This window comes from Mustela putorius, unplaced genomic scaffold, assembly GCF_011764305.1.
Source record: "Mustela putorius furo isolate JIRA1106 unplaced genomic scaffold, ASM1176430v1.1 tig00537350_pilon_pilon_pilon, whole genome shotgun sequence".
Taxonomy (NCBI): Eukaryota; Metazoa; Chordata; class Mammalia; order Carnivora; family Mustelidae; genus Mustela; species Mustela putorius.
The window spans coordinates 26,067,055-26,090,350 of NW_025422471.1; the positions used below are offsets into that span (position 1 = coordinate 26,067,055).

The 23,296-nt window shown below is 35.9% G+C and overlaps 1 protein-coding gene across 2 annotated transcripts in view; it reads left to right on the forward strand.

Moving 5' to 3' along the window:
- CERT1 (ceramide transporter 1) overlaps nt 1-19,364 on the forward strand; it is a 111,247-nt gene extending 91,883 nt beyond the window's left edge. For both annotated transcript variants that reach the window (XM_013063697.2, XM_013063696.2), the window contains 7 exons: nt 3,921-4,016; nt 6,637-6,769; nt 7,721-7,791; nt 10,550-10,678; nt 11,224-11,353; nt 12,509-12,645; nt 16,306-19,364. In XM_013063697.2, coding sequence (XP_012919151.1) covers nt 3,921-4,016; nt 6,637-6,769; nt 7,721-7,791; nt 10,550-10,678; nt 11,224-11,353; nt 12,509-12,636 — 687 coding nt within the window. In that variant the 3' untranslated portion in view covers nt 12,637-12,645; nt 16,306-19,364. The remainder of the gene's footprint in view (nt 1-3,920; nt 4,017-6,636; nt 6,770-7,720; nt 7,792-10,549; nt 10,679-11,223; nt 11,354-12,508; nt 12,646-16,305) is intronic.
- The last annotated feature ends 3,932 nt before the right edge of the window (nt 19,365-23,296 follow it).

Sequence of the window (23,296 nt, forward strand, 5' to 3'; positions counted from 1 at the left end):
TCTTTTTGCATTTCTTTAGTGAATTGACTATTCATGTCCTATACATTTTTCTCTTGGGTTAACAGTACATTCTTAATTTGGTTTTTTTTTTTTTTTAAGATTTTATTTATTTATTTGACAGAGAGATCACAAGTAGCAGAGAGGCAGGCAAAGAGAAGGAAGCAGGCTCCCTGCTGAGCAGAGATTCCCGATGTGGGGCTCGATCCCAGGACCCTGAGATCATGACCTGAGCCAGAGGCAGAGGCTTAACCCACTGAGCCACCCAGGCGCCCCTTAATTTGTTATTAGTAAATTATTCCATCCAACAAATCCCTCTGACTCTGTAACAATAAGCCTAGTTGTACTCCTTTCACATGAGTGAAAGGAGAGAAGAGAGATCTCAGCAGTCTTTGAACCCGTCTAGACTTTTGTTCATTAGAATTTTGTTCCTTATATATTTGTTTTATCATCAATAAAAATTGATGACAAAAAAGAGAAGAGAGATCTCAGCAGTCTTTGAACCCATCTAGACTTTCGTTCATTAGAATTTTGTCCCTTATATATTTGTTTTATCATCAATAAAAATTTCTGTATTGGTAATGTTAGAAAAATCCAGTTAGCCTTCTAAAATGGCATACTGAGTGACTCAAATGGGTGGTAGAAGAAAAGGCTAGAATTGGTATGCCATCATCTCTTATTTTAAATGTGCTTTATCTCCATTTTTCATAGTTCATTTGTTAAAATGCTGTGTATGTCAGCTTATCATTTTCAACTCTAGGTCCAGAAAAATCAGGGCATGATTCCTGAAATTATGTGTAGTCTATTTAAAACTATTAAACCAGATGAAACCTGCCTTAGTTATTCTGATCCAGTCTTTTATTTCTTAAAGTGACACCAGATGTTACTAGTAATATTGTTTCCTAGTGTATCAGATTTTGAGCCTACAAAAAAGTAAATTTGGCTTGTGTTTTATTATTGTCATCCAACGCAATGGCCCCTTGTTTCCCAATTATTTGTGAAATGCAGTCATAACTGAAAACAATAAACAGAGCAGGTCATTACGGTAGATTCGAAAAGCCAGTGTGGTCACAAATGCCCAAGTCACTACCCCAGTAGTAACACTTACTTCCTCACATTTTATTGCGGTGAACATGAAAATCATTCGAGTGAGATTTTACCTGCATCACCTCTCAGATTCTTAATCTCAGTGTTATTACTTCGAGGAAGATGCCATAATGGGTAAAGATACCATGATGAAAGCTTTGCAGAGACGGTTACTCTAATAATTGGGTACTTTAGTTTCTTTAATTTCCTAGAATCACAGCACAAATTCATCTTTTTTATTTCTTTGTTGAACTTATTGAAGCCCCTTAAGTCAGGGAAGTACATCAGAGCAAAAGACTAAACAGTTTTCCATAGATGCAGTGGTAACTGTGGTAGTAATACCATTTTTTCATCTTTCTAAAAAAACAATGTTAAATGCACTTACCGTACATTGTTTTAACCTATGTAAATAGCTTTCACTTTATATTTGTGGAATCTAGTTTCTTTGGGACCAAAACACAAAACTATCTTCTTATTATTGAAACATTTGAAATAACTTAGCAGGAATAATCTCCCAAACGAAAATACAATTACCTGCATACTTTACAACAAAAGAGTTTAACACAGTACTAAATGTTTTTTTGAAACAGAACTCTTTGTTTTTTAGCACAGTAAAATCTTTTACATAACAAGTGGTCTACTTAAAGTAGGTCTTATTTCTGGGGAGCATTTCTTTCTGCTTCTAATCTGGTAATAAATATTGGTGTTCTGAAGTCCTAGTGTCCCACTTAAAAAGTACATATTCATATCTAAAAATTTTTTAAGATCTTAGGATCTAAAAAGGGTAAAAGTTTTTCCCAGTCACACTGTGACACAGACCAATGAATCAAGCCAGTTCTACAGCAGTTGTTTTATTTATGTATACTAACTGGAACTCTCTTTCTTCCTTCCTCTTTGGGAACTCAAGTATGTTTTGTATGTCTTCATAACTTGGAAATCCTGTATTAGTTCTCCTTACTCTCTCAGAGCAGATTTCAAAATTAGAGAGGCACACAAATTTTTCTAGGCAGCCCCTGGAGTTATATTTTCTACTGAAGCCTTTATATAACCATAGAATATGGAGTGCCTAGCTGGCATGTGACTCGATCTAAGGGTCATGAGTTCAAGTCCTGTGTTGGGTGTAGAGATTATTTAAAAAAATATATCATAGAATGTACTGTTTGTCACATTTTTAATTTTCTTTCAAACCTTTAGCTCAATACCATTCACATTGTTTTGAAGATTATGAATAAAGTTATAAAATGTTATGTTAGTGCTTTATTTAGTACTAAAATAATTGTAGAACCTCAGTATAAAATTTTTATCAATACCTTTAAGATTATTACCAATTAGGGAGATACTTAAAGTCATACCTACAAGCAGAAATGGATTTTGAAATCTAGAAAACTTAATGTAGGAGAAGTACATGTCACTGTTACATATTGATAACATCCTTCTGTGTAGAAAAATTTACCCCCAGAGTTAATAATTTTAGCAATTTTTGCCATAAACCATTCCTGTATTTTACTTGAAAATATGTGTAAACCTGGTTCTAATTCTATATCCCTAATGAATGCAGTAGATTTTATGTAAAATAAGTTGTCGAATTTAGGAATAAATTAAGTGGAAGTATAATATATATATTTCCAACGCTTTCCTGCCTTTTCTGATGTACTTATTATATAAAACAAAATTATGATTTAAAGGTTAGTAAATGGAATGTAAAAAAAGTGTCTCTGCATACATGATAAAGGAAGCAACTCCATAAACCATCTTTTTATCATCTATTTAAAAAGATGTTTGAAACTAGTAGTGTTTACGAATAGCACTCACATGAAATCTTACCAGTGAATCTGTGGATTCTTGGGAGTGTGAAATACTCAGTGTTTTTTGGTTTTGGTTTTGGGTTTTTTTTTAATTTTATTTGTTTATTTGACAGAGATCACAAGTAGGCAGATAGGCCGGCAGAGAGAGAGAGGAGGAAGCAGGTACTCCACTGAGCAGGGAACCCAATGCGGGACTCTATCCCAGGACCCTGAGATCATAACCTGAGCCGAAGGCAGAGGTTTTAACCCACTGAGCCACCCAGGCACCCGAAATACTCAGTTTTATTTGCTTATATAAAATGTGTAGGAGTAATTTGTGATAGTTAAAAGCATAGGTTTTATTTAAATTTCACTAAAAAGACTAGCTAGTAAAAAAAGACATTAAAAGGTGATTATTTGTAAATGTTTGCAGATGTGCATGTTTGCACTTTCCCTAAAAGAATGTAAAACAGTGAAATTGGAGTCAAATAAATCGGGCTTAGGTTAGTTTTTTTAATGTGGCTTATATTGTTGGTAGAAGCAAAATCTATCAGTGAAGCAATGAAAGTTTTGTTATCCTTTTAATAGGGAAATCTTGCCATATAACATTCTATTATCTTTGTAGTCTTAAACATAGAAGCATTGGACTAGAACAACTTGTGTCCCTTTTACCCTTAGTGTCACATGATTTTATGTTTTAAGACATTATCTCCGTAAAGAAGCATTTTATGGTTAAGGAAGAATTTTTTCCCCCCAGAAAAATGCTTATTTTGCTCACTTTATTTAAGCACATTAGACCAATATATGTTATTTGAGTGAAGCATCTTCTTTCTCTCGGTTTCTGCCCCCTGTCATTAACCTGGATATGATACCTGGAATGTGGACTAAATCCTTCAGCACTGTATAAAATATACTAACCTTTGTGCATTTGGTTGCTGAGCTTTCTAAGAACATTTCTGAACTGAAACAAACTGAATATCATTCTGTCTAAGAGATTATGCCATCGCTATTCATTGGATATGGATTCTTAATGGCTTACTTTTTCTTTCCAAGGTTGAAGAGATGGTGCAAAACCACATGACTTACTCATTACAGGATGTAGGTGGAGATGCTAATTGGCAGTTGGTTGTAGAAGAAGGAGAAATGAAGGTAATTCCCAGTAAAATGTTATAGGTTGCTAACTGCAGCTCTGTTAAGGTCATATTATCATTACTAACCATTGATGTGAATGAATTTTAAAATTCCTTTTAAACGGATTACTACATATGTTCAAAGAAACACCAGATACTAGGACGCAAAATGTACTTTGGCTTTTACACAGTCTCTTTAAGATCACAGTAAAAATCTATGTACAAACCGTCCTGTTTTACCTGGGCCATGGAGAAAATAAAATTTGGGTGTTTACATATGAATAAGTCATAATTAGTTGCTGGGTATTTAGATATTTCTCTTTATTGTTTAATATACTAAATATTATACCCAGATGTCACTTTGTTGCCCTTTTTTCCTGTCCCTCACTTGTCCTTTCTCTCATTGCATCCTCTTTGAATATTTGGAGATGGGTCTGCTAATCTTATTCACATCTTTAAACAGAAGAGACAAAGAGCAAAGAATAAGTTTTATAGATGGATTCAAAACAACAGCTGCATTGAGTTTTGGAATACTTATGCCCAAGGCACTATGCTAAAGATAAAGAGATATTTAACAAGACTTTTTCCAAGCTGAAACTTTTGTTGGGGAAGGAGGATATTGACATTATTTGTTTCTATCTGATAATGTATTGAATGAAGATGAGTAGTGAAGAAAATTGGAAAAGAAAGATCTCTGTGATTTGAAACAGATTGTTTTATACTGAGGAGAAGCATTTGAACTATGTCTGGAAATGGAAGCAAGATTGTGACAAAGGTGATGCAAGCGTATTTTAGATTTAAAAAAAAATATATATATATATATACACATATATGTGTGTGTGTATATATACACACACACACACACAAACAAGGGAAAGCTTGAAAGCAAACTTCTTATTCAGGAGTTTTGCATAGACAGTGTTGACCAGAATTATTCTACCAGGCCAGATACAATATCAGATGTTGGAATGTCTTTTCCTCCTGAATAGGGGACTAATTAAAAAATATGAAGAAACAGCAGATGAAATATCAGAATGTTAGCTATAAATCTAATAAGTCAATTGGAGGATATTGCTTTAGATCAGCAGCCACTAGGTCTTGCTAATGTGTTACCTGAGAATTAAAACAATGTTTCTGTCATAGCTAGATAATCAATCACAGGCCCTTCCCACAAGAGTAGGCCCCAGAAGAAAACCAGGACACAAGCTCTCTGTAGAAAAAGGGGTGAGCCAGGCCTCTAAGTCCTTATTTTATACTCAACATTCGGATAAGTCCTTGTTGCCCGCCTTGGGAAGGGAAAGTGAGGGGATAAAGAGAAACCAGGAGTGACAGTCTAGATGAAGTCCCTCTGTGTGGAATGAGAAATAGAGAGTAAGTGTTCCTACAGCCCACAACCTAATAGAGAGAGGGCTTGGGTTATGGATAGTATAAAATAGTCCACCAAGGAGAATAGTCTGTTGTCTGTAGCAATAAGTTAGCCACTGCATGCAAAGTAACATTTTAGGATTGGGCTGATAAGGAAGAAACTAAGAGAATCAAGTACATGGGAATGAAGGCCTACCTAAAAAAAGTAGCCAGTAATATAAAAGTCAGGCTGTTAGATGTCTTATAGAAGATTAATGACAGATGAGCTTAAGAGCTATGTGAAGTGTGAGGAGGAGTTAAAAGTCTAAAGTTTCCAACTTGGGTGACTGGGAGGATAGCCGTCCACATAACATGAATATAAGCATGTAGGGAAAAGTAGTTTGGTGAGAAAGATTTTAAGAGATTTTTAAGAGCTGTATGTGAAATGTGCTAACAATTTCTGGAACCATAAAGCACTCCATAAACTGAGAGCTGGTTCTTCCTACAGTAATATGATTATTCATTTCTGAAAAGAACTTAATGCAAAACTTCCTAAAGTAGAAACCTGTAATTTTGAGATAATTAATTTTACTTAGCACTTTAGGTATACAACTTTGGTATTTAAAGGAAAATAGCATAGGGATGCCAGGAGGCTCAGTTGGTTAAGCTTCCAACTCTTGATTTCAGCTCAGGTCATGTTCTCAGGGTCATGAGATCAAGCCCTGTGTTGGGCTCTACTCTGAAAGTGGAGCCTGCTTAAAATTCTCCTCTCCCTCGCCCTCTGCCCTTCCCTCTACTCACATGCTCGCTCTCTCTCTCTTTCTCTCTGTCTCTAAAAAAATAAAAAATACAAAGCAAGATAGCATAGATCTTCATGCCATTTTAGCTGTGAGTCATTGATTCAACAAATAATTGAGAGCCTGCTGCTGTGTTTCAGATACTACTCTAGATGCAGGGTATGTAGCATTGAATAAAACTGCCTTAAATCAGTATCCTTAAGGAGATGATGTTTAAGCAGGTTTAATTTAACAACTCTTGTAATTAGGTGTTCATTGAATATGTATGTTTTTCATAGTTGAAGTTTACCCCAGATCTATAGCTTTAAGTATTTTTTATGTGTTGTCAATAATTTGAGATTTTATATTTTCTTTTAGCAGAATGTTTATGTTCCTTAAATAGTTTTTCATAAATGAAATTCCTAAAAAGCAGCAAAATTTTAAATCTTGCTTCCAAGTTTGTGCTTTAGGAGTTTGATTTTTACTTTTTAAACAGGTTTTTAAATATATCCTCTTTAGGTATATCGAAGGGAAGTAGAAGAAAATGGGATTGTTCTGGATCCTTTGAAAGCTACCCATGCAGTGAAAGGTGTTACAGGACATGAGGTCTGCAATTACTTCTGGAATGTTGATGTTCGCAATGATTGGGAAAGTAAGCTGCCATTATTAATATACCTTAATATAATTTTTATTTTGAATTTATTTTGAATATAATGTTAAATCCAATCCAGTGTTTTGCATCTCACCTACAGTTTACAAAGTCAGTGTAGAAAATACCTGGAAAATCTGGTAATAGCTTGCACTTACTTTTTTTTTTTTTTTAACTTAATTTAAATAGAGCTTTACAGTGAAATAGAGCTCATACAGTGTTACAAAATGCTTCTGACTATATTACAGCATTTGATTCAGTACTTCAATAAACCTGCATGTTAGATAGATGAAAAAGTAAAATTCAGATAGGAGATAGGTTAAGTGACTTGACAGAAGCCACAGACCCTAATTAGTGGAAAGGCCAGGACTAAAATTAAAGATTTCTGCTTTATCATCTACTTTCCCAGTCTGTTTTGTTTCCTTGGTAAACCCTAGACAAGTCCTGCTGTGATCCGTTTAGAGTTATTCTTGTGTGTGTGTGTGTGTGTGTGTGTGTGCGCACGTGCATATGTGTGATCCTCTTAGGAACAAAGTTTCATAGATACAGATAGTTGTGAACATCATAAGATGTTTATCAGTGATAGTTTGATGTTCTTTTTTCACAAATGTAGTCACCTAAGCCTTTATAGAACAGTTTATTCAGCTTCAATAAATTAGAGATTACAAGAAATGGTCATAGTATTAGATAGGAACTTATGTCTGAGTAATGCAGTGTGATTAGAATTGCTTTCTTGTTGTGGAAGCTAGATACAGGGCCAAAAGAAATGAGATTTCCTGGTGATCATGTCTCATGGCCACTGTCTATAGCCCTAATATGAAGTATTAGCTACTTTCCCTTTGGACTTAGCCAAGATAGGGCAGAATCCTGCCTGTATTATCACAGTGTCCATTAGTATAACTGAAGTTAATCACGTTTTAGGAAGAGGCTACTAATATTTTCTCTTCATTTCAGCAACTATAGAAAACTTCCATGTGGTGGAGACATTAGCTGATAATGCAATCATCATTTATCAAACGCATAAGGTAAAGATTTCTTCATCCCAAAAGGATTTCACTGTAGTTTAAACTGAGACATAGAAATTCTCTAAAGTAAAATTTGGCAGGAAATTAAATGCCATAAAAGATCCCAAGATTTTATTAATGATGCATGAATGCCACATATTTGATAGGATATCAGCTCCTTTAAAGCAGAACCTGATTCGGGACGCCTGGGTGGCCAGTTGGTTGAGCAGCTGCCTTCAGCTCAGGTCATGATCCCAGCGTCCTGGGATCGAGTCCCGCATCGGGCTCCTTGCTTGGCAGGGAGCCTGCTTCTCCCTCTGCCTCTGCCTCTGCCTGCCACTCTGTCTGCCTGTGCTCACTCTCGCTCCTCTCTCTGAAAAATAAGTAAATAAATAAAATCTTAAAAAAAAAAAAAAGCAGAACCTGGTTCAGAAAACTGGAAAATGTCCAGGAACAGTGTGTTTGATAAAGATCTCCAATAAGTTACGTGCACTTAAAGTTTAGAGAATACTGAAATCCTGTTAAATGTTTTTGTAGCATCTAGTCTTTATAGGAGATGAGTGATTGTTACCAAATACAAAAGTGAATCATAGTTTCCTGTGACCATAGTAATGACGGGAATGAAAAGTATATTATTGATATCTGTTAAGACTGATAGATATGAAAGTCATCTAAGTGGATTATCTGAAAGCAAGTGAAAATTGCTAAATGTAACTATTAAGGAGTTGGTCATATACCAAGAGCATACAAAAACATTGTCATTTAAATTGATTCACTTTCATTTTACTTTTACTTCATCCCTTCCTCTGCTATTCTAGATATTTAAAATAGAAGAATTAATATTTCTCTTACCTTATTCTGCTCTGTTCCCTGAAAATTGCCAAATATGTTGTATAAAGAACAGTAAACGGGGTGATATGTGGGAGGGTGGGCAGAATAAATGAAGGGAATTAAGAGGTACAAACTTCCAGTTATAAAATAAATAAGTCACAGAAATGAAAAGTACAGTATAGGGAATGTAGTCAGTAATATTGTAGTAAGGTTACAGTAACAAATGGTGACTACACTTACTGTAGTGAGCATTGAGTAATGTATAAAATTGTCCAATAAATACGTTGTACACCTGAAACTAATATAAGTTTTAAAAAGGAAAATAATAAAAAGGAACTGTGATTTTGGAAGGATCCATCCAACATAATATAATATGTTACATAAGAAATACAGTACTTCAGTAGGTTCTTCATTTTTCTCTTCTTTAAATGACTTTTTAATTGACCTGAATGTATGACAATATTATGAGTTATGTATTTCTTGAACTCAGTTTTGTCATATGAGGCATCTTGTATGTACTGATTTTGAGCTCGGCTTGATTTTACATGGTAGCTGATCAAGAAATGTGTAAAAAATACATTATAGGTCAACTTTCCTTCAGTTAAAAAAGAAGTGTGTAACAAGATTCTCCTTTAGCATACACATTTGGGGAGTCTAAGGGAAACTTAAAATTTAGTAAATGTTAAAAATACCAATTAATTACCTTATAATTTGGAATGCATAGAAAGAGTAAGAAGAACCTTACAATCTGAAGATAATTGATCTTGGAAAACAGTCTGCTTGAAAGCATTTCAATTCATAAATTGGAGATGGAGGGAAGGATTTATATAGGTTGTATTACAATCACTTTTGAAAAATAAAGCCAAAAACTATTAAAATAATATCCCTTAAATGTCATAAAATTTAAGCGAGAGTTGTGTTTGAATAAACAAATTGTCTTCTCATAATTTTTTTCAACAAAATTCAGTAATGCTTATAACTTTCCCTTTAAATTTAGCTTCTTTTGTAATCTGATCTTCTTTTGTAATCTGCTTCTCTCTAAAATTAAAGTCATTCTCATTCTTTAAATTTTCATCTTGTTGTCATCCTTGTGGATTTGCAGTCATTAGTTCTAACACAGCCACAATTGCCTTTAAAATTATTGGCTTCACATAGATTTGCTCAGCACTGCTTTCACCTATTTTTGAAATTTAGCATCTTTAAAACATGAACCATTTCACTTTCCAAGTGATTTGTGTTGTATTGACACTGTTATTGGCTATTTATTATACTACAATTAGGACAGGCATTACACATATTTTTCTCTTGTTTAAAAGTACATAGTCTCAGTTTTCAGAGACCTCACTTCCATATCATTCCAGCATGGTAAATTTCCTTGCATACCATAAAGCTGAAAGATTCAATCTAATTGATTTGGTGTTCTTCGGATGTCATTATGGTATCAAAGAAGCAGTCTTCTTACACTGAAACCTTAGCTTTTAAGTGTCATGGCACTTTAAATGGAGGTTTCATACTGTACTTAGAAGCAGAACATTATCAGGAACTTGGGGAAGGGGTTAATGGGGAATTAATTGCTGAGTACAGAGTTTCTGTTCGAGGTGATAAAAAATGTTGGAAATGGTGGCGATGTTTACATAGTATTATGAATATAATGTCACTAAATTGTACACTTTAAAATGCTTTAATGGCAAAAGTTTTTGTTACGTAAAACCAGTTTTTTAAAAAATGGATTATTCCTTTGATGTTGTTATTCTGCAAAGCCATTAATTCATTGTTCATAGTTAATCCTTTGCTGGGTACTTTCAGATGCTTTCCATTTAAAATTTGACAGATTTTTACCTTTGCCTAAGATATTCATTGGTTTTATGTTTGCTTCTCCGGTAGTTCCATATTACATATGAATTTAAAAGTAGTTTATATTTTCAAAAGATTTTTACTTCTTCCACAGAGAGTTTGGCCTGCTTCTCAGCGAGATGTATTATATCTTTCTGCCATTCGAAAGATACCAGCCTTGACTGAAAATGACCCTGAAACCTGGATAGTGTGTAATTTTTCTGTGGACCACGACAGTGCTCCTGTAAGTACACTTATGTATATGTGTATAGTTGTACAGTATGAAGCTAAACGTACAGCGTAGAACAAGAGTGATAAACACATATGACACACACACAGATACTTGCTAACATTTCTTAGATTTTCTTTTATGGTGGAACAGTATAGCCTATGTGTTACCCGAGGGCAGCAGTCATGGCTGTGAATACCAGGGCTGTGTTCCTTTCCTCCTGAGGTTAGAGACCGAGCAGAATGGTTAGAGGAAACAGAACAGAATGGGTAGATAATGGAAGGCTGCTTTCCACTGTTCCTTCTCAAGCTGTGATCAACTGCTACCAAATCCTCTGTGGTTTCTATCTTGGTTTAGGTCCATCTGCTTTTTAAGAGGAGGGAAAATCATTCTTGATGTCCTAGCAGCTTGGCATGTATTATTTTTTGGTCCTTATAAGATTTGTTGGAAATGTTGATGAGCTGTGGTTTTGGATAACCTAATGTACTATTAGACCAATAGGGATTATGAAATGGGCATCTACTACACTGATATTTCATTTCTGTTATTTGTTTTGGCAGCTAAACAATCGATGTGTCCGTGCCAAAATAAATATTGCTATGATTTGTCAAACTTTGGTAAGCCCACCAGAGGGAAACCAGGAGATCAGCAGGGACAACATTCTATGCAAGATTACATATGTAGCTAATGGTATGTATTTGGGGTTTCTTTTGGTACTTGGTCATACAGATTCTTTCTTTCTTTTCTTTTTTAAACTATTATTTTTAGTAATCTCTATACCCAACATGGGGCTCAAACTCACAACCCCAAGATCATGAGTCACATGCTTTTCTAACAGAGCCAGCCAGGTACCCCTAGATTTTCTTACTATGATCTAAATGCCTTTTTAGGTTTTTTTAATCATTTACATTAGTGATTTTTTTTTTTTTAAGATTTTATTTATTTATTTGACAGACAGAGATCACAAGTAAGCAAAGAGACAGGCAGAGAAAGAGGAAGGGAAGTGGGCTCCTGGTCAAGCAGAGAGCCCAATGCGGGGCTCAATCCCAGTACCCTGGGATCATGACCTGAGCCAATGGCAGAGGCTTTCACCCACTGAGCCTCCCAGGCACCCCTACATTAGTGATTTTTAATGTGGAGAGATGTGTATCAAAATTATCAGGAAACTCTAAAAATACCCATGTCCAAATTTCACTCCAGAACTACTCTATCAGAATTTCTGAGGCTGGGGCTTGATAGGAAAATTTTAATACTTCATCTCTAGATCACTTTCCCATATGCTTGGCTTTGAGCCATCTTACTATTATCTTTGTCTAATAAAATATAATTAGGAGCATAAGCAATAATGATAAAGAAAAGTAACAGTTCTTTTTCTCGTTGTTAGGCTTTTTTGTTTTCTGAATCATCGCCTGCTTTAAGTTTCTTACTTCATCTATTTCCCACCTGAGGAGTCATTGGAATCCCTCTAATCAAATCCTCAGATCTTCTTTATTTAGGGACATAACTGCTATTACATTTAAAGATATAGTTAATGCCTGAGTGAGGTATTATTTGATTAGAGTAGAGTTTGACAAATCTGACATAACCTAAAATGTTGCTGTATTAATATTTACATATAATTTAGGGAGGCAGGAACATTTTAGACAGGTAATAAACACTTTCTTATTTGCTGTGTGTTCTTGTGTGGTGGTTAGCATGAAGGAATTAATGGTCAGGTCAGGACTTTAAGAGATATTAACTATTCCAACGTCAGAAATTTTTTAAAAGCAAAGGAATAAAATGAGTGCTTCGCGTACATTTGAAGAATTGTATCTTAACAGGTTTTAATTTTCCTTTATCTTGCAGTGAACCCTGGAGGATGGGCACCAGCCTCAGTGTTAAGGGCAGTGGCAAAACGAGAATATCCAAAGTTTCTAAAACGTTTTACTTCTTACGTCCAAGAAAAAACTGCAGGAAAACCCATTTTGTTCTAGTATTAACAGGTACTGGAAGACAACATATTATCCCTTTTTAAAAACTTTAACTACTCTGACCTTGCAGATACTATAATTTAGTTAATTGTTGGAAGTAGTTTCTACTTTTTATGATGTTCCCAGACGGAGTTGTAGTTGTAGTTTTTAGCCATTAAAATGTGTTTTTTTCTGCTTATGTTAGATACTATCTGCTTATGCAGAGAGATTTTAACATTATGGAGCCATAGAATTCCAGAAAGACAAATTCCCCATATTTTTCCCTTTCCAGAAATTACTTTGGTTTTGTTGTTTATTCTCCCATATTTTTGTATGTATGTTGTGAGTGACATATATTATTATTTTTTAAACATGGCTTTATTCTACACTTAGTGTTTTTGCAGCATGCTTTTTCTACCTAACAATATATCTTGACTGTTGTTGCCATATAAAGATATAAGATAATACAAAATGATCTCATTCCTTTAAAATCTCTTATATGAATGTTGCTAGCTAGTCCCACCTTAATGTCTGGATTGATTGGTTCCATATTTTGATTGCCAGATAGTGCTGCACTGAATGTCTTTGGACAAAGAGCTGGAATGTTTAAATTTTTTAAATAAAAATTTTACTTATTTATTTATTTGGGGGAGAGAGAGAGAGAGAGCATGCACACAAGCAAGGGGAAGAGGGAGGAGAAGAAGCAGATTCCCCACTGAGCAGGAAGGGAGCCCGATGTGGGGCTCCATTCCAGGACCCTGAGATCATGACCTGAGCCGAAGGCAGACGCTTAACCAACTGAGCCACCCAGGCACCCAGAATCTTTAATTTTTTTTTTTTTTTTAAGATTTTACCTATTTATTTGACAGAGATCACAAGTAGGCAGAGAGGCAGGGATAGAGAGAAGGAGAAGCAGGCTCCCTGTGGAGCAGAGAGCCCGATGTGGAGCTCGATCCCAGGACCTTGGGATCATGACCTGAGCTGAAGGCAGAGGCTTAACCCACTGAGCCACCCAGGCGCCCCAGAATCTTTAATTATTTTTTTAAAGAAATGATATGTTAACATGGCTCAGAGTCTGAAAAGATAAACATTGAAATGTTCCCTACTCATCCAGTTTTGCCCTCCCTCCAGCCCCAAACGAAGGAGTGTAACTGCTGTTACTAGTTTCTTATGTATCTTTCCAGAGAATTTTTTTTGTGCCTGAACAAACAAATACACATGTATTCCTCCCTCACACACTTTTTTTATTGTTGTTTAGGAAAACACACTGTTTTGTAACTTGTTTTTGCACTTGCTTTACTTTAAAGGACTTTGTATAACAGTATGGACCTCCCTCATTTTTTGCAGCTGTACAGTATCTCATCGTACAGATGCACATAATTTATCTAACCAGTCCTCCACTGCTAGACACTGAAGTTTTTTCTAGTTTTTGGTGGAATGATGTTATAATTACATCCACTTGCAAGTTGATATTGGGATAAATTACTAGATATGACACTGCCAACACTTCTAGGGGGGGGCTTGTGCATTTTTAATTTAGGTATTGCTCCTATAGAGGTCATATTAACTCACCATCTCACCAGCAGTTGCATATTGGAGTGCCTCTTTCCCCCCTCTCAGACAATGTATGAAATAGAATTTGGCTTGTTCCCACCTCGATCGGTTAAAAAATACTCGCTGGGTGTAGTTTATATTGTATTTCTCTTATTATGAATAGTTTTGAACATTTCTTGGTCCATTTGAGAGCAATTCATATAATTCTATTGCTATGAACTCTCAGTATGTGTTAACACTTAAATTTTTGATAGAGGTTACCAAAGTATAATTCATTAGCCACAAGTATATATGAATGTCCTCTCATTCTCACCTATATTGAATATTAAATTATTGACTGAGAAATGTATATTCTGAGTCACTTTCTTTAGATAAAAATAATACGTTCAATAATTACATAATGACTGATATTTTTAACTAATTCTGGTTTCTGGTGCTGTTTATAGTATGCCTTTCTTTAAAAAAAAAAAAAAGAAAAGAAAGAAAACAAAAAACCCTCAAAGGCTTAATTTATTGTCAAATACTAACACAAGAGCTTTTTCAGTGATGTCGCAGATCCTTAGCTTTTCCCAGGAAAAAGCTTACCTGAAAATGTTAAACAGATTCTGGTCTTATCTGAATGGTTAGGGTTTTGGGGATACAGCTCGACCTTTGAGAGACTCTTATCTTCAAGCATAAGTGAACTGCATAAATGTTCTGGCTATTTTTAGAATAACCTGTACTTTAGAATTGTTATGGCTAGATCTGGACACGAAGTTTGCTGATTTTGTTTCTGCACTGCTATATCAAATAAAGCAGAAACCTGATGCCAGGTGATGGCAATAGGCTTGTCACCTGACTTATTAGCCGGATTGTCTCTCCCCACAGCCTTAGCATGTCTGAAGAATGCTGTTGGCTGTAATCAAGACAAAGTGTGCAGCTATAATCTGCTTTCTCTCTTCTTCACCTCTATCCTGAGCCTTGCTAATAAGTGGGGCAGAAAATACAATTAGGGATTAAGCAAAAGAAATCAAAATGCAGTTATATATAGAACATGCTCTCAACTGTGTTTGAAAAGAAGAATAATTTTTCTTCAGCATTTGAAAAAATATGCTAGTATCATTAACAGTATTTGCTTCAGAACTGTTGGATTTGGGGCATTGTCTTATTGAGTATGTGTGTGTATTGTCTGTGTGTGCACACGCATGCATATGCACACAAGACCTGGAGGGGAAGGGATTGAAATTCATCTCAGAGGAAGGAGGAAGCGTTGTTTATGGGCATACGTGAGTGTATATACAGACAGACCTGAAAAGATTCACTGGCCAAAAGTTAGCTCTAGCCTTGAGTCCACTTGAGCTTCTTTCTGACAAAGAACCAAATTCAAACCTTAACACATGGTGAAAAATCTTTGTTTGCCTCTAGTAATATTTGTTTCATAGTGTTTGGAATGATGTATTCCAATGAAATGGATTCTACCCAGGCATCCCTCATAGTCAAAACTCTTAAACTCCTGTGATGATGTCTGAGTATGTTTGTTAAAGATAAGACAGACCTCTTTCCCAGAGTTTAAATAAAACTCGTAAATTCTTGATAAATGGTATTGTATGGCATAATTTTTATTGAAGACTAAGAAGAAGGAAATGCTGGTTTGGGGAGTACAAATCCAGAGAACTTCTGATTGGTCCCCCCCTTTTTAAAAGATTTTATCTATTTATTTGACCGAGAGTGACAGAGGGAACACAAGCAGGGGTAGTGGGAGAGGGAGAAGCAGGCTCCCCACTGAGCAGGGAGCCCAAAGCGGGGCTCAATCCCAGAACCCTGGGATCATGACCTGAGCCAAATGCAGACGCCCCACGACTGAGTCACCCAGGCACCCCATCCCTCTTTGCCTATTTACCTATGGCTTATTTCCTTTATCCCCCCTAGCTTTCAAAACATTCCTTAGGACCTTCTCTTCCTTGCTGATGAGATATGTTTCAAATATATAAGGTTAATAATTTTATATTTTTTTAAAGATGAAAATCTTTAAAGCATAAACTTCTAATAGAGTTCTATGCATTCCATGGATTCAAATGGTAGGAGGAACCTATTTGGGTAGTCTTGCAGCTGTTAGTAATAATATATTGCTTAATTTTTTACTTATTTTCTTTCCTGCAGTGACTGAAGCAAGGCTGTGTGACATTCCATGTTGGAGGAAAAAATAAATTGAATGCTCTAAGCTGGAACATAGGATCTGTAGCCTTGTCTGTGGCCCAACACCCTGGCCTTGTATACAAAAATGAAGAAATATTGCAATAGCAAAGGTGAACATCTAACACTAGCTGTCTCCTGCTAGATCTCCTCGCTCAGCATATAACTATAAATACATGTAAAATTACATGTATATGGCTATATTTTTATTTGCTTGCTCCTAGAAGAGAAAAAAAATTGACTTTGAATCACAACTAGGAATTGATGCTTTAATTTTTGGAAACTTTTTCAGAATTTTTAATTTACTATGGTCCGGCCTAAGATCCTCATTTGTATCAGGTTTCGTGCACAAAAGAAAAGCACAAAAGTTAAATGCACATGGGGCATGTGCTTTCTGTGCACCAAATATCTGGATGGGGCTCTTTTTTCAGGCCTACGGTTAAATCTGTGTTCAGAATTTTTTGACTTTTTTGCTTTGTATAATCATAGAATTCATTGCTGCTGATTTCTATAATGATTCATGTTGTTATGTAAAGTGTCTCTTAATAACTGAGGGCTGTCAATAACCTGTGATTTTGCCTTTTCTATAGTCTTACTCCTATGAAGAACCTTGGTTCTGATGGAGAAAGAGTGAAAAGCTTTATTTTTTTCCGCCAGGTATCTTTATATTTCCATTATATTTTTAGTTCTGTTCTGTGTGCTACAGATTTTTTTCAGTTTGTTTACAAACACAATTTGGTAATTCCTCAATTGGTTCTGCCTGCCTCCAAACAGAAACATTACAGACCTTGTGGGTATAAACTACTTTCTGGTACAATGGTAAGGATAAAACAAGCTCATGTTTTCTTGAAATGTGTAAGAAGATACACGGTATTTCTTGTAAAGGTAAATTAGGCTGTCTGGGTGGTATTTGGGTCCGTTTAAAGGCTGTGTTGGAAGATACACGTAGAAAACGTGAGCAGCGCTCCTGTTTGCCTCTTGCTCAGAATTTTCAGCAGAGCAGTAAAGGATTCCATGTGATTCAAACTGAAATTCTTCCCTTAGTTGCTGTAAGAACTTAAATGTAAAATACCTTCTTTAGTTTTAGGTCTCTGTGAAAAACCTTGAAGCATGGAGTTGAGGCAAGGAATGGTACTCACTGAAGTAGAAATGACTGCCCACTTCAAAATCTTCATTGTGTTTTTACACAAATGTGCTTACATATGTCAGAGGCATTTTGTACATGCTTTGCTGACTTGTTCATCTCTGTAGAAACACAGAAATCAGACCCATTTTGTAAAGCAGAAAGTCATGTCGCTTAGAACATGTCCTGTATATATTTCATACATGGTAATGGAGTCTTAATGATGAATGCAAGATGATAATTTAATGATGGGATTAGTCTGATCACTTAATATGCACAATCCTGGAAGTGAATTACTTGCATCAGTTATAGTGGTATTTATTATTCTGTACAGAGAGAAAAATACGTATAAAACATATGCTTATATTACATGCACGCAGATTTCATGCTCCATAAATCTTTTCTATTTTTTAATTTACCTTTCTCTAAATGATGTGCATGGAATATGCCTTATTACAGAAAAATGCTGTTCATAATTTGACTGTGTGGAAAAGTGCCTATACGGTGGTAATGCTAGTAAGGCAAATAAGACAAATTATCATACGAGTTTACTACATCACCAGTTAGCATTTTATATTGTGATGTTTAAAAAAGAAAAGTTTATACCTCAAATGCGTATTTTATTTTATTTTACAATCAGCTATGGGGTTGGGATATGGGATATTGGGAGGGTTGGGTGGGGTGGGGAGGTTTATTCACCTTAGCCGCTAATGGGAATCCTCAAAAAAATTCTCTATGCCCAGTGTAAATGTTACTCTGCTTGCCATGTCTGGTAACTATCATGAACACAGACAGGTAACTCTTTCGTAACTAAATTGGATAGCTTCATTTTACAAAGTTATGGAAAACTTACAAATCAATGTCTAAATCTAATTACCCTTGGTTGCATTTGCACTAAATGTTAATGATATCCTTTTGCAATTCTGTAAACAAAATGATTACACTAAAAATATTTATATTAAAAAAGAAGAAGATATGTTTACCTTTCAATAACTGTACAGGTACTTCACTAGAGTTAATCCCATCCGATCAGACTTAGAAATCAGTTGGGGAATACTAAGACTTTTACAGAGGTCAGAATTTGGAGAGGTACTAGCCGTTTTAAACATATTCAGATCCTCTGGGGTTATATCTGTATGACTAATTCCTAGTCAGTGTCTGAATGGACATGATGTTTTCCCAAACACAGTAATTTCTTACTTCTCTTCCCCAAACAAAAACAAAACAAAACAAATTATCCTTTTACTCTTTTTTCTACTCACTCTTTTGTACTGTGATAGAGACTTGAAAAATATTGGTGATGATGGGTTTGTCCCTGAGTGCCCACTGTACAGGACAAGAGAGCACAGTGTTTCACTTGGAATTAAGGACTCCTGATTTTGAGGTAGGGGGTGATCACAGCAGCTCTTGGTTTGGGATCGCCACAAAGACAGCCAGACCAAGGAGAGGATGGCTGGGAGAGAGGGTCAGAATACAAAATAAGGGAAAGGAGCAACAGGTTTTCTACTTGTTCAGTTTTATCGGCTAATTTGTACACCTGTACAACATCAGTGTCAGCTGCTATTAAGAAAATTTTAGTTGGGCTGAGCTGGTTCTCTTGTAAAATTGTGCTGGTTATCTTTAAGCTTATCAATTGTTTGTCCAGTTAAACACTTTCACCAGTATTTAGTCCGAGTTGTACAGACAATGTATTTGGATTACTGTCATTGTTCATCTACAAACTCAAAACATAATCATTTTAAAGTACCTTGGGAGTGTGTAGAGTGTAACTATTCTATAATAGCTTTATGATCCTGATGATGTTTTTAAAAAAATAATAAAGTTGGATCTTCCATGTTACAATCACAGAATTAAAACCAGTATTTAAAAGTGGAAAAGTATTAAAATATTATGGACAAATGTATTTGCTTGATTGTTTTCCTTAACCCCAAGATACTGCCTGTGTAATTATGAGTAGTTAAGAGCTTAAAATAACTCGACTCCAGTAGTTTTTAAACTGTGGGTTGTAATCCAGTTAGGGATCAAGAAAACAATATAAATTTTTTTTTAAATGAAATAGAACAGAATGGAATAGATCAAGTACATAGCATGTGCAAATTTTCATAATATGTTAATCTTCATACATATTTCCATGTGTATGTATATATGTATATACGTATATGTATATATGTATATACACGTGCACGCACATACTTGTGTAGTGGATTACAGTGTGAAATGAATTTTTTTAAGGTTTTATTTATTTATTTGACAGAAAGCGATCGAGCACAAGCCTGGGGAGAGGCAGGCAGAGGGAGAGAAAGAAGCAAGCTCCCCATTGAGCAGGGAGCCCAAGGCGGGGCTCGATCCCAGGACCCTGGGATCATGACCTGACCTGAAGGCAGACATTCAACCCAGGCACCCCTGAAATGAATTTCTTAATATGGAAGTTGGTCCAAAGGTTTTTTCAGATTGCTAGAAAGTAAAGCCATATGCAGTTGGGTATTTCTAAAATGAAAGCACAGTGCCAGTCATGCACACTTACAATTCAACTACATGTACTTAGCCATAAATCAGTTATCTCTTATTTCTTTATTTAAATAATGTGGCCAACTTCACTCATTACATTTAGGGAATATATGCTCTAGAACAGCCACAAGATGGGAAGTGTGGATTTGCAGTTCACTCACTCAGTGGGTTCCTGCATGGATGATACTGCAAGGAACTGAGCCTGTTTCTTCCCTCGTATTGAGAGACACAGGCCATCTTAAAAGACATGGCCTCTAAACACAAGTGGACTACTTAATCTGGTGGGGAGCTAGAGAGAAAATCCGACTGTTGGACTTTTTTTTTTAATATGTTATATTTATTGACAAATAGTGTGTGGTCCTTATAACACTTATGAGGAGTTTTTAAAGAGTGATTTTTAAGTACATGCACTTTTTGCCTCCAGCTTGACCTGAAATACAATGTGCAAATAAGTATATTTCTAATTAGCTATTTCAGATAGAGTTGGTTTTATGGCATCTTCTAGATTTTGCCATTGTTTGAACTAGATTACAACAGGACTCATTTTGCTAGCATTTGTGTTGTTTACCCATTAAAACAATTTTTCTATGAACCTTCCATGTCTATATACTTGGATAGCCTTACACAAGTATAAAGGTACTTTTGGCCTCTTCATTCTCTTCCACAGAATTCAAGAACAAATGTTAACAGTCTTTAAACATACTAAAAGATATCCAGCCACAATTTTTTTTTTTTTTTTTTTAACACAGGCTTAATGATTATTGAGGACATCTCTATGCACCGTTCTGGCCTTTTAACAAACTTCTTCCCTTAGAGTGCTCCTGCGTTGGTGGTACCAACCCTACTTTACCATGAGGAATCAGGCCAGGCAAGGGTTCTAGGCCCTCTGAGTGACTCCAAAGTCAATTTTCTTTCCATTAGAGTCAGTTGATTTTTACTGCCTTAGGTATATAAGGTCTAGAGTATAGGGTTTGTCAGACTAGAAGGAACTGACATCCTTGAAGACTAACATTTTTGGGATATGGGTCTTAACATACTTCACTATTGGCTTCACAAAATCCCAATATCTGTATGTCATAAAATACTACCTAATGTATACATTTTATCTTAAAGAATAAATTTGACCATCATTAAATGCCTTAACTGCCTTCCTGTCCTCTAACTCAGAGGGGTAAGACAGGGAACAGTATCATTAAGAAAAAGAACGAGGGGCACCTGGGTGGCTCAGTGGGTTAAAGCCTCTGCCTTCAGCTCAGGTCATGATCCCAGGGTCCTGGAATCGAGCCCCACATTGGGCTTTTTGCTCCGTGGATAAGCCTGCTTCCTCCTCTCTCTGTCAAATAAATAAATAAAATCTTAAAAAAAAAAAAAAAAAGAACGAAAACAAAAAACAAGCCCAAGGAGGTTTCCTTTATTAAATTTTTCAATCCAAGGACAACCTCTAACATAGCTGCCATTGTTTTGTGAACCACCTGCTGCTGCAGAATAACCACTGAGGAGCAACAAAAGCAAGTTGTAGATCCCCTTCCAGTCAGTTTACTGTTGTTCTTTCATATTATTCTTCCTTGGAATTGGGAGGCCAAAGTGGGAACGGTGTCCAGCAGAGGGGAATCTGTGTGCAGCAGCTACATTAGGATTTAGTCAACATCCAAGCCATTTGAGCCATGTGTATAGATTGCATTCATTCATCAGCACTCAAAACAATTCCCAGAACAGATGTTTATTGAGCACCTACTACATGCTGTGCAGTGTTACAGGATTAGAGATACAGCAATAAACAGAACATCTGGCCTATGTTGTTGTCATAACCAAGCTTCTTAGAAATGTATCTCAACTAAGGAATCAGACTTTGTAATCAGGAGCATTTGATTAAGGTATATTGAATGATATATTTAGCCACATTTAAGATATGCAAAAGTGTTGTTTTTGTTTTTGTTTTTATTCTTGTTTCTCAGCAATGTTCTCAAATTAGGTAGGAAATGGGTTGTTGCTGTGTTTTAAGAACTCCACCAACTTCTGTCCATGCTGATAGCACCAAATTAGCTGTTGTCTAATTATTCACTTTAAAACTGCTATTAAATTTGTGATTTTTGACTTTTCAATTTTCATTCCTAGTATCCAGTAGGGTTTCTGTTATTTCTAAGTGAATTGGTCATCAGGTTCTAGGTACCATGTGTTTAATGTACCAAAGAGGAATAGCTTAGAAGACAGAAGACTTGAGTTTTTCAGGCTCTCTCATTGCCAAGTATTTCAATGTCTGAATCTCTTCTTTTCTGTAAAGGAATACAAAATCACCTATATCACAGGGTTTTTTGGGGAGAAGTGAGAGAATGTGTTTAGAACTGTTTTGAAAACTGAAATCTAAAGCAGTCTTCAACTGTCAGGAATTATTTAGTCAACTACAGGCATACTAGGTATTATCTTTTAAGCTGAATGGCAAGAGGCAAATATTTGGGGGCAGAGGGCTGAACTGTAAATTACTTGGCTTGTCTGCGGTTTTGCCTGCAGGTTTATATTCAGGAAAAGAGAAAATGAGACAGGCAGAGACAATTCATGGAAAACCTTGAAGGCTGTGTGAAGTAGTTGGAGTTGATTCATTCTACCAGCAGTGAAGGGCATTTTTGAGCATTACTGTTTGACATATCTAAAAAAAATGGGGCTTGGTGCCTGGTTTTGTTTGAATGTGGAATGAAGTCGATTGCTGATATCATTTGTTTGTTTGTTTAAAACTTATTTATTTGGCAGAGAGAATACAAGCAGGCAGAACAGCAGGCAGAGGGAGAAACAGGCTCCCCACAGAGCAGGGAGCCCAAAGCAGGGCTGGATCTCAAGGATCCCTAGGATCATTATCTGGAGCTGAAGGTAGACACTTAACCTATGAGCCACCCAGACACCCTGCTAATGTAATTTTTACCTGTAGAAGTTCTCTTGGCAATGTCAGAAATGGGGAAGGGAAATAATGAGTTTTTAAAACTAGATTAATGGAAATGATAGTGTGCTTCAGACTGGAGCAGGCAGTCAGTCCCATGTTTGTAAAATACCAGCTGAATAAGAAAGAGTTCCAAGCTAGAGAATCAGTTCTTTCCTCTGCCACCATCAAATTATCCTGTAATACATAATGCTTCTTGCTTTTAAATGTTTTACCATTGCCATTATCTCTAGAGCACAGTCCACACTCCCTGACTTCAGTCTGATAGTTCTCTTCTAAGAGTTTGGCCGCACCTTGTCTGCCTTGCCAGCCTGACTCGCCTTGGTCCCCTCTACAAATGCAGCACCCCAGTCAGGTGGATTTATGCCATGTCTGTCAGCAGTCTGAAGCAAGTTACC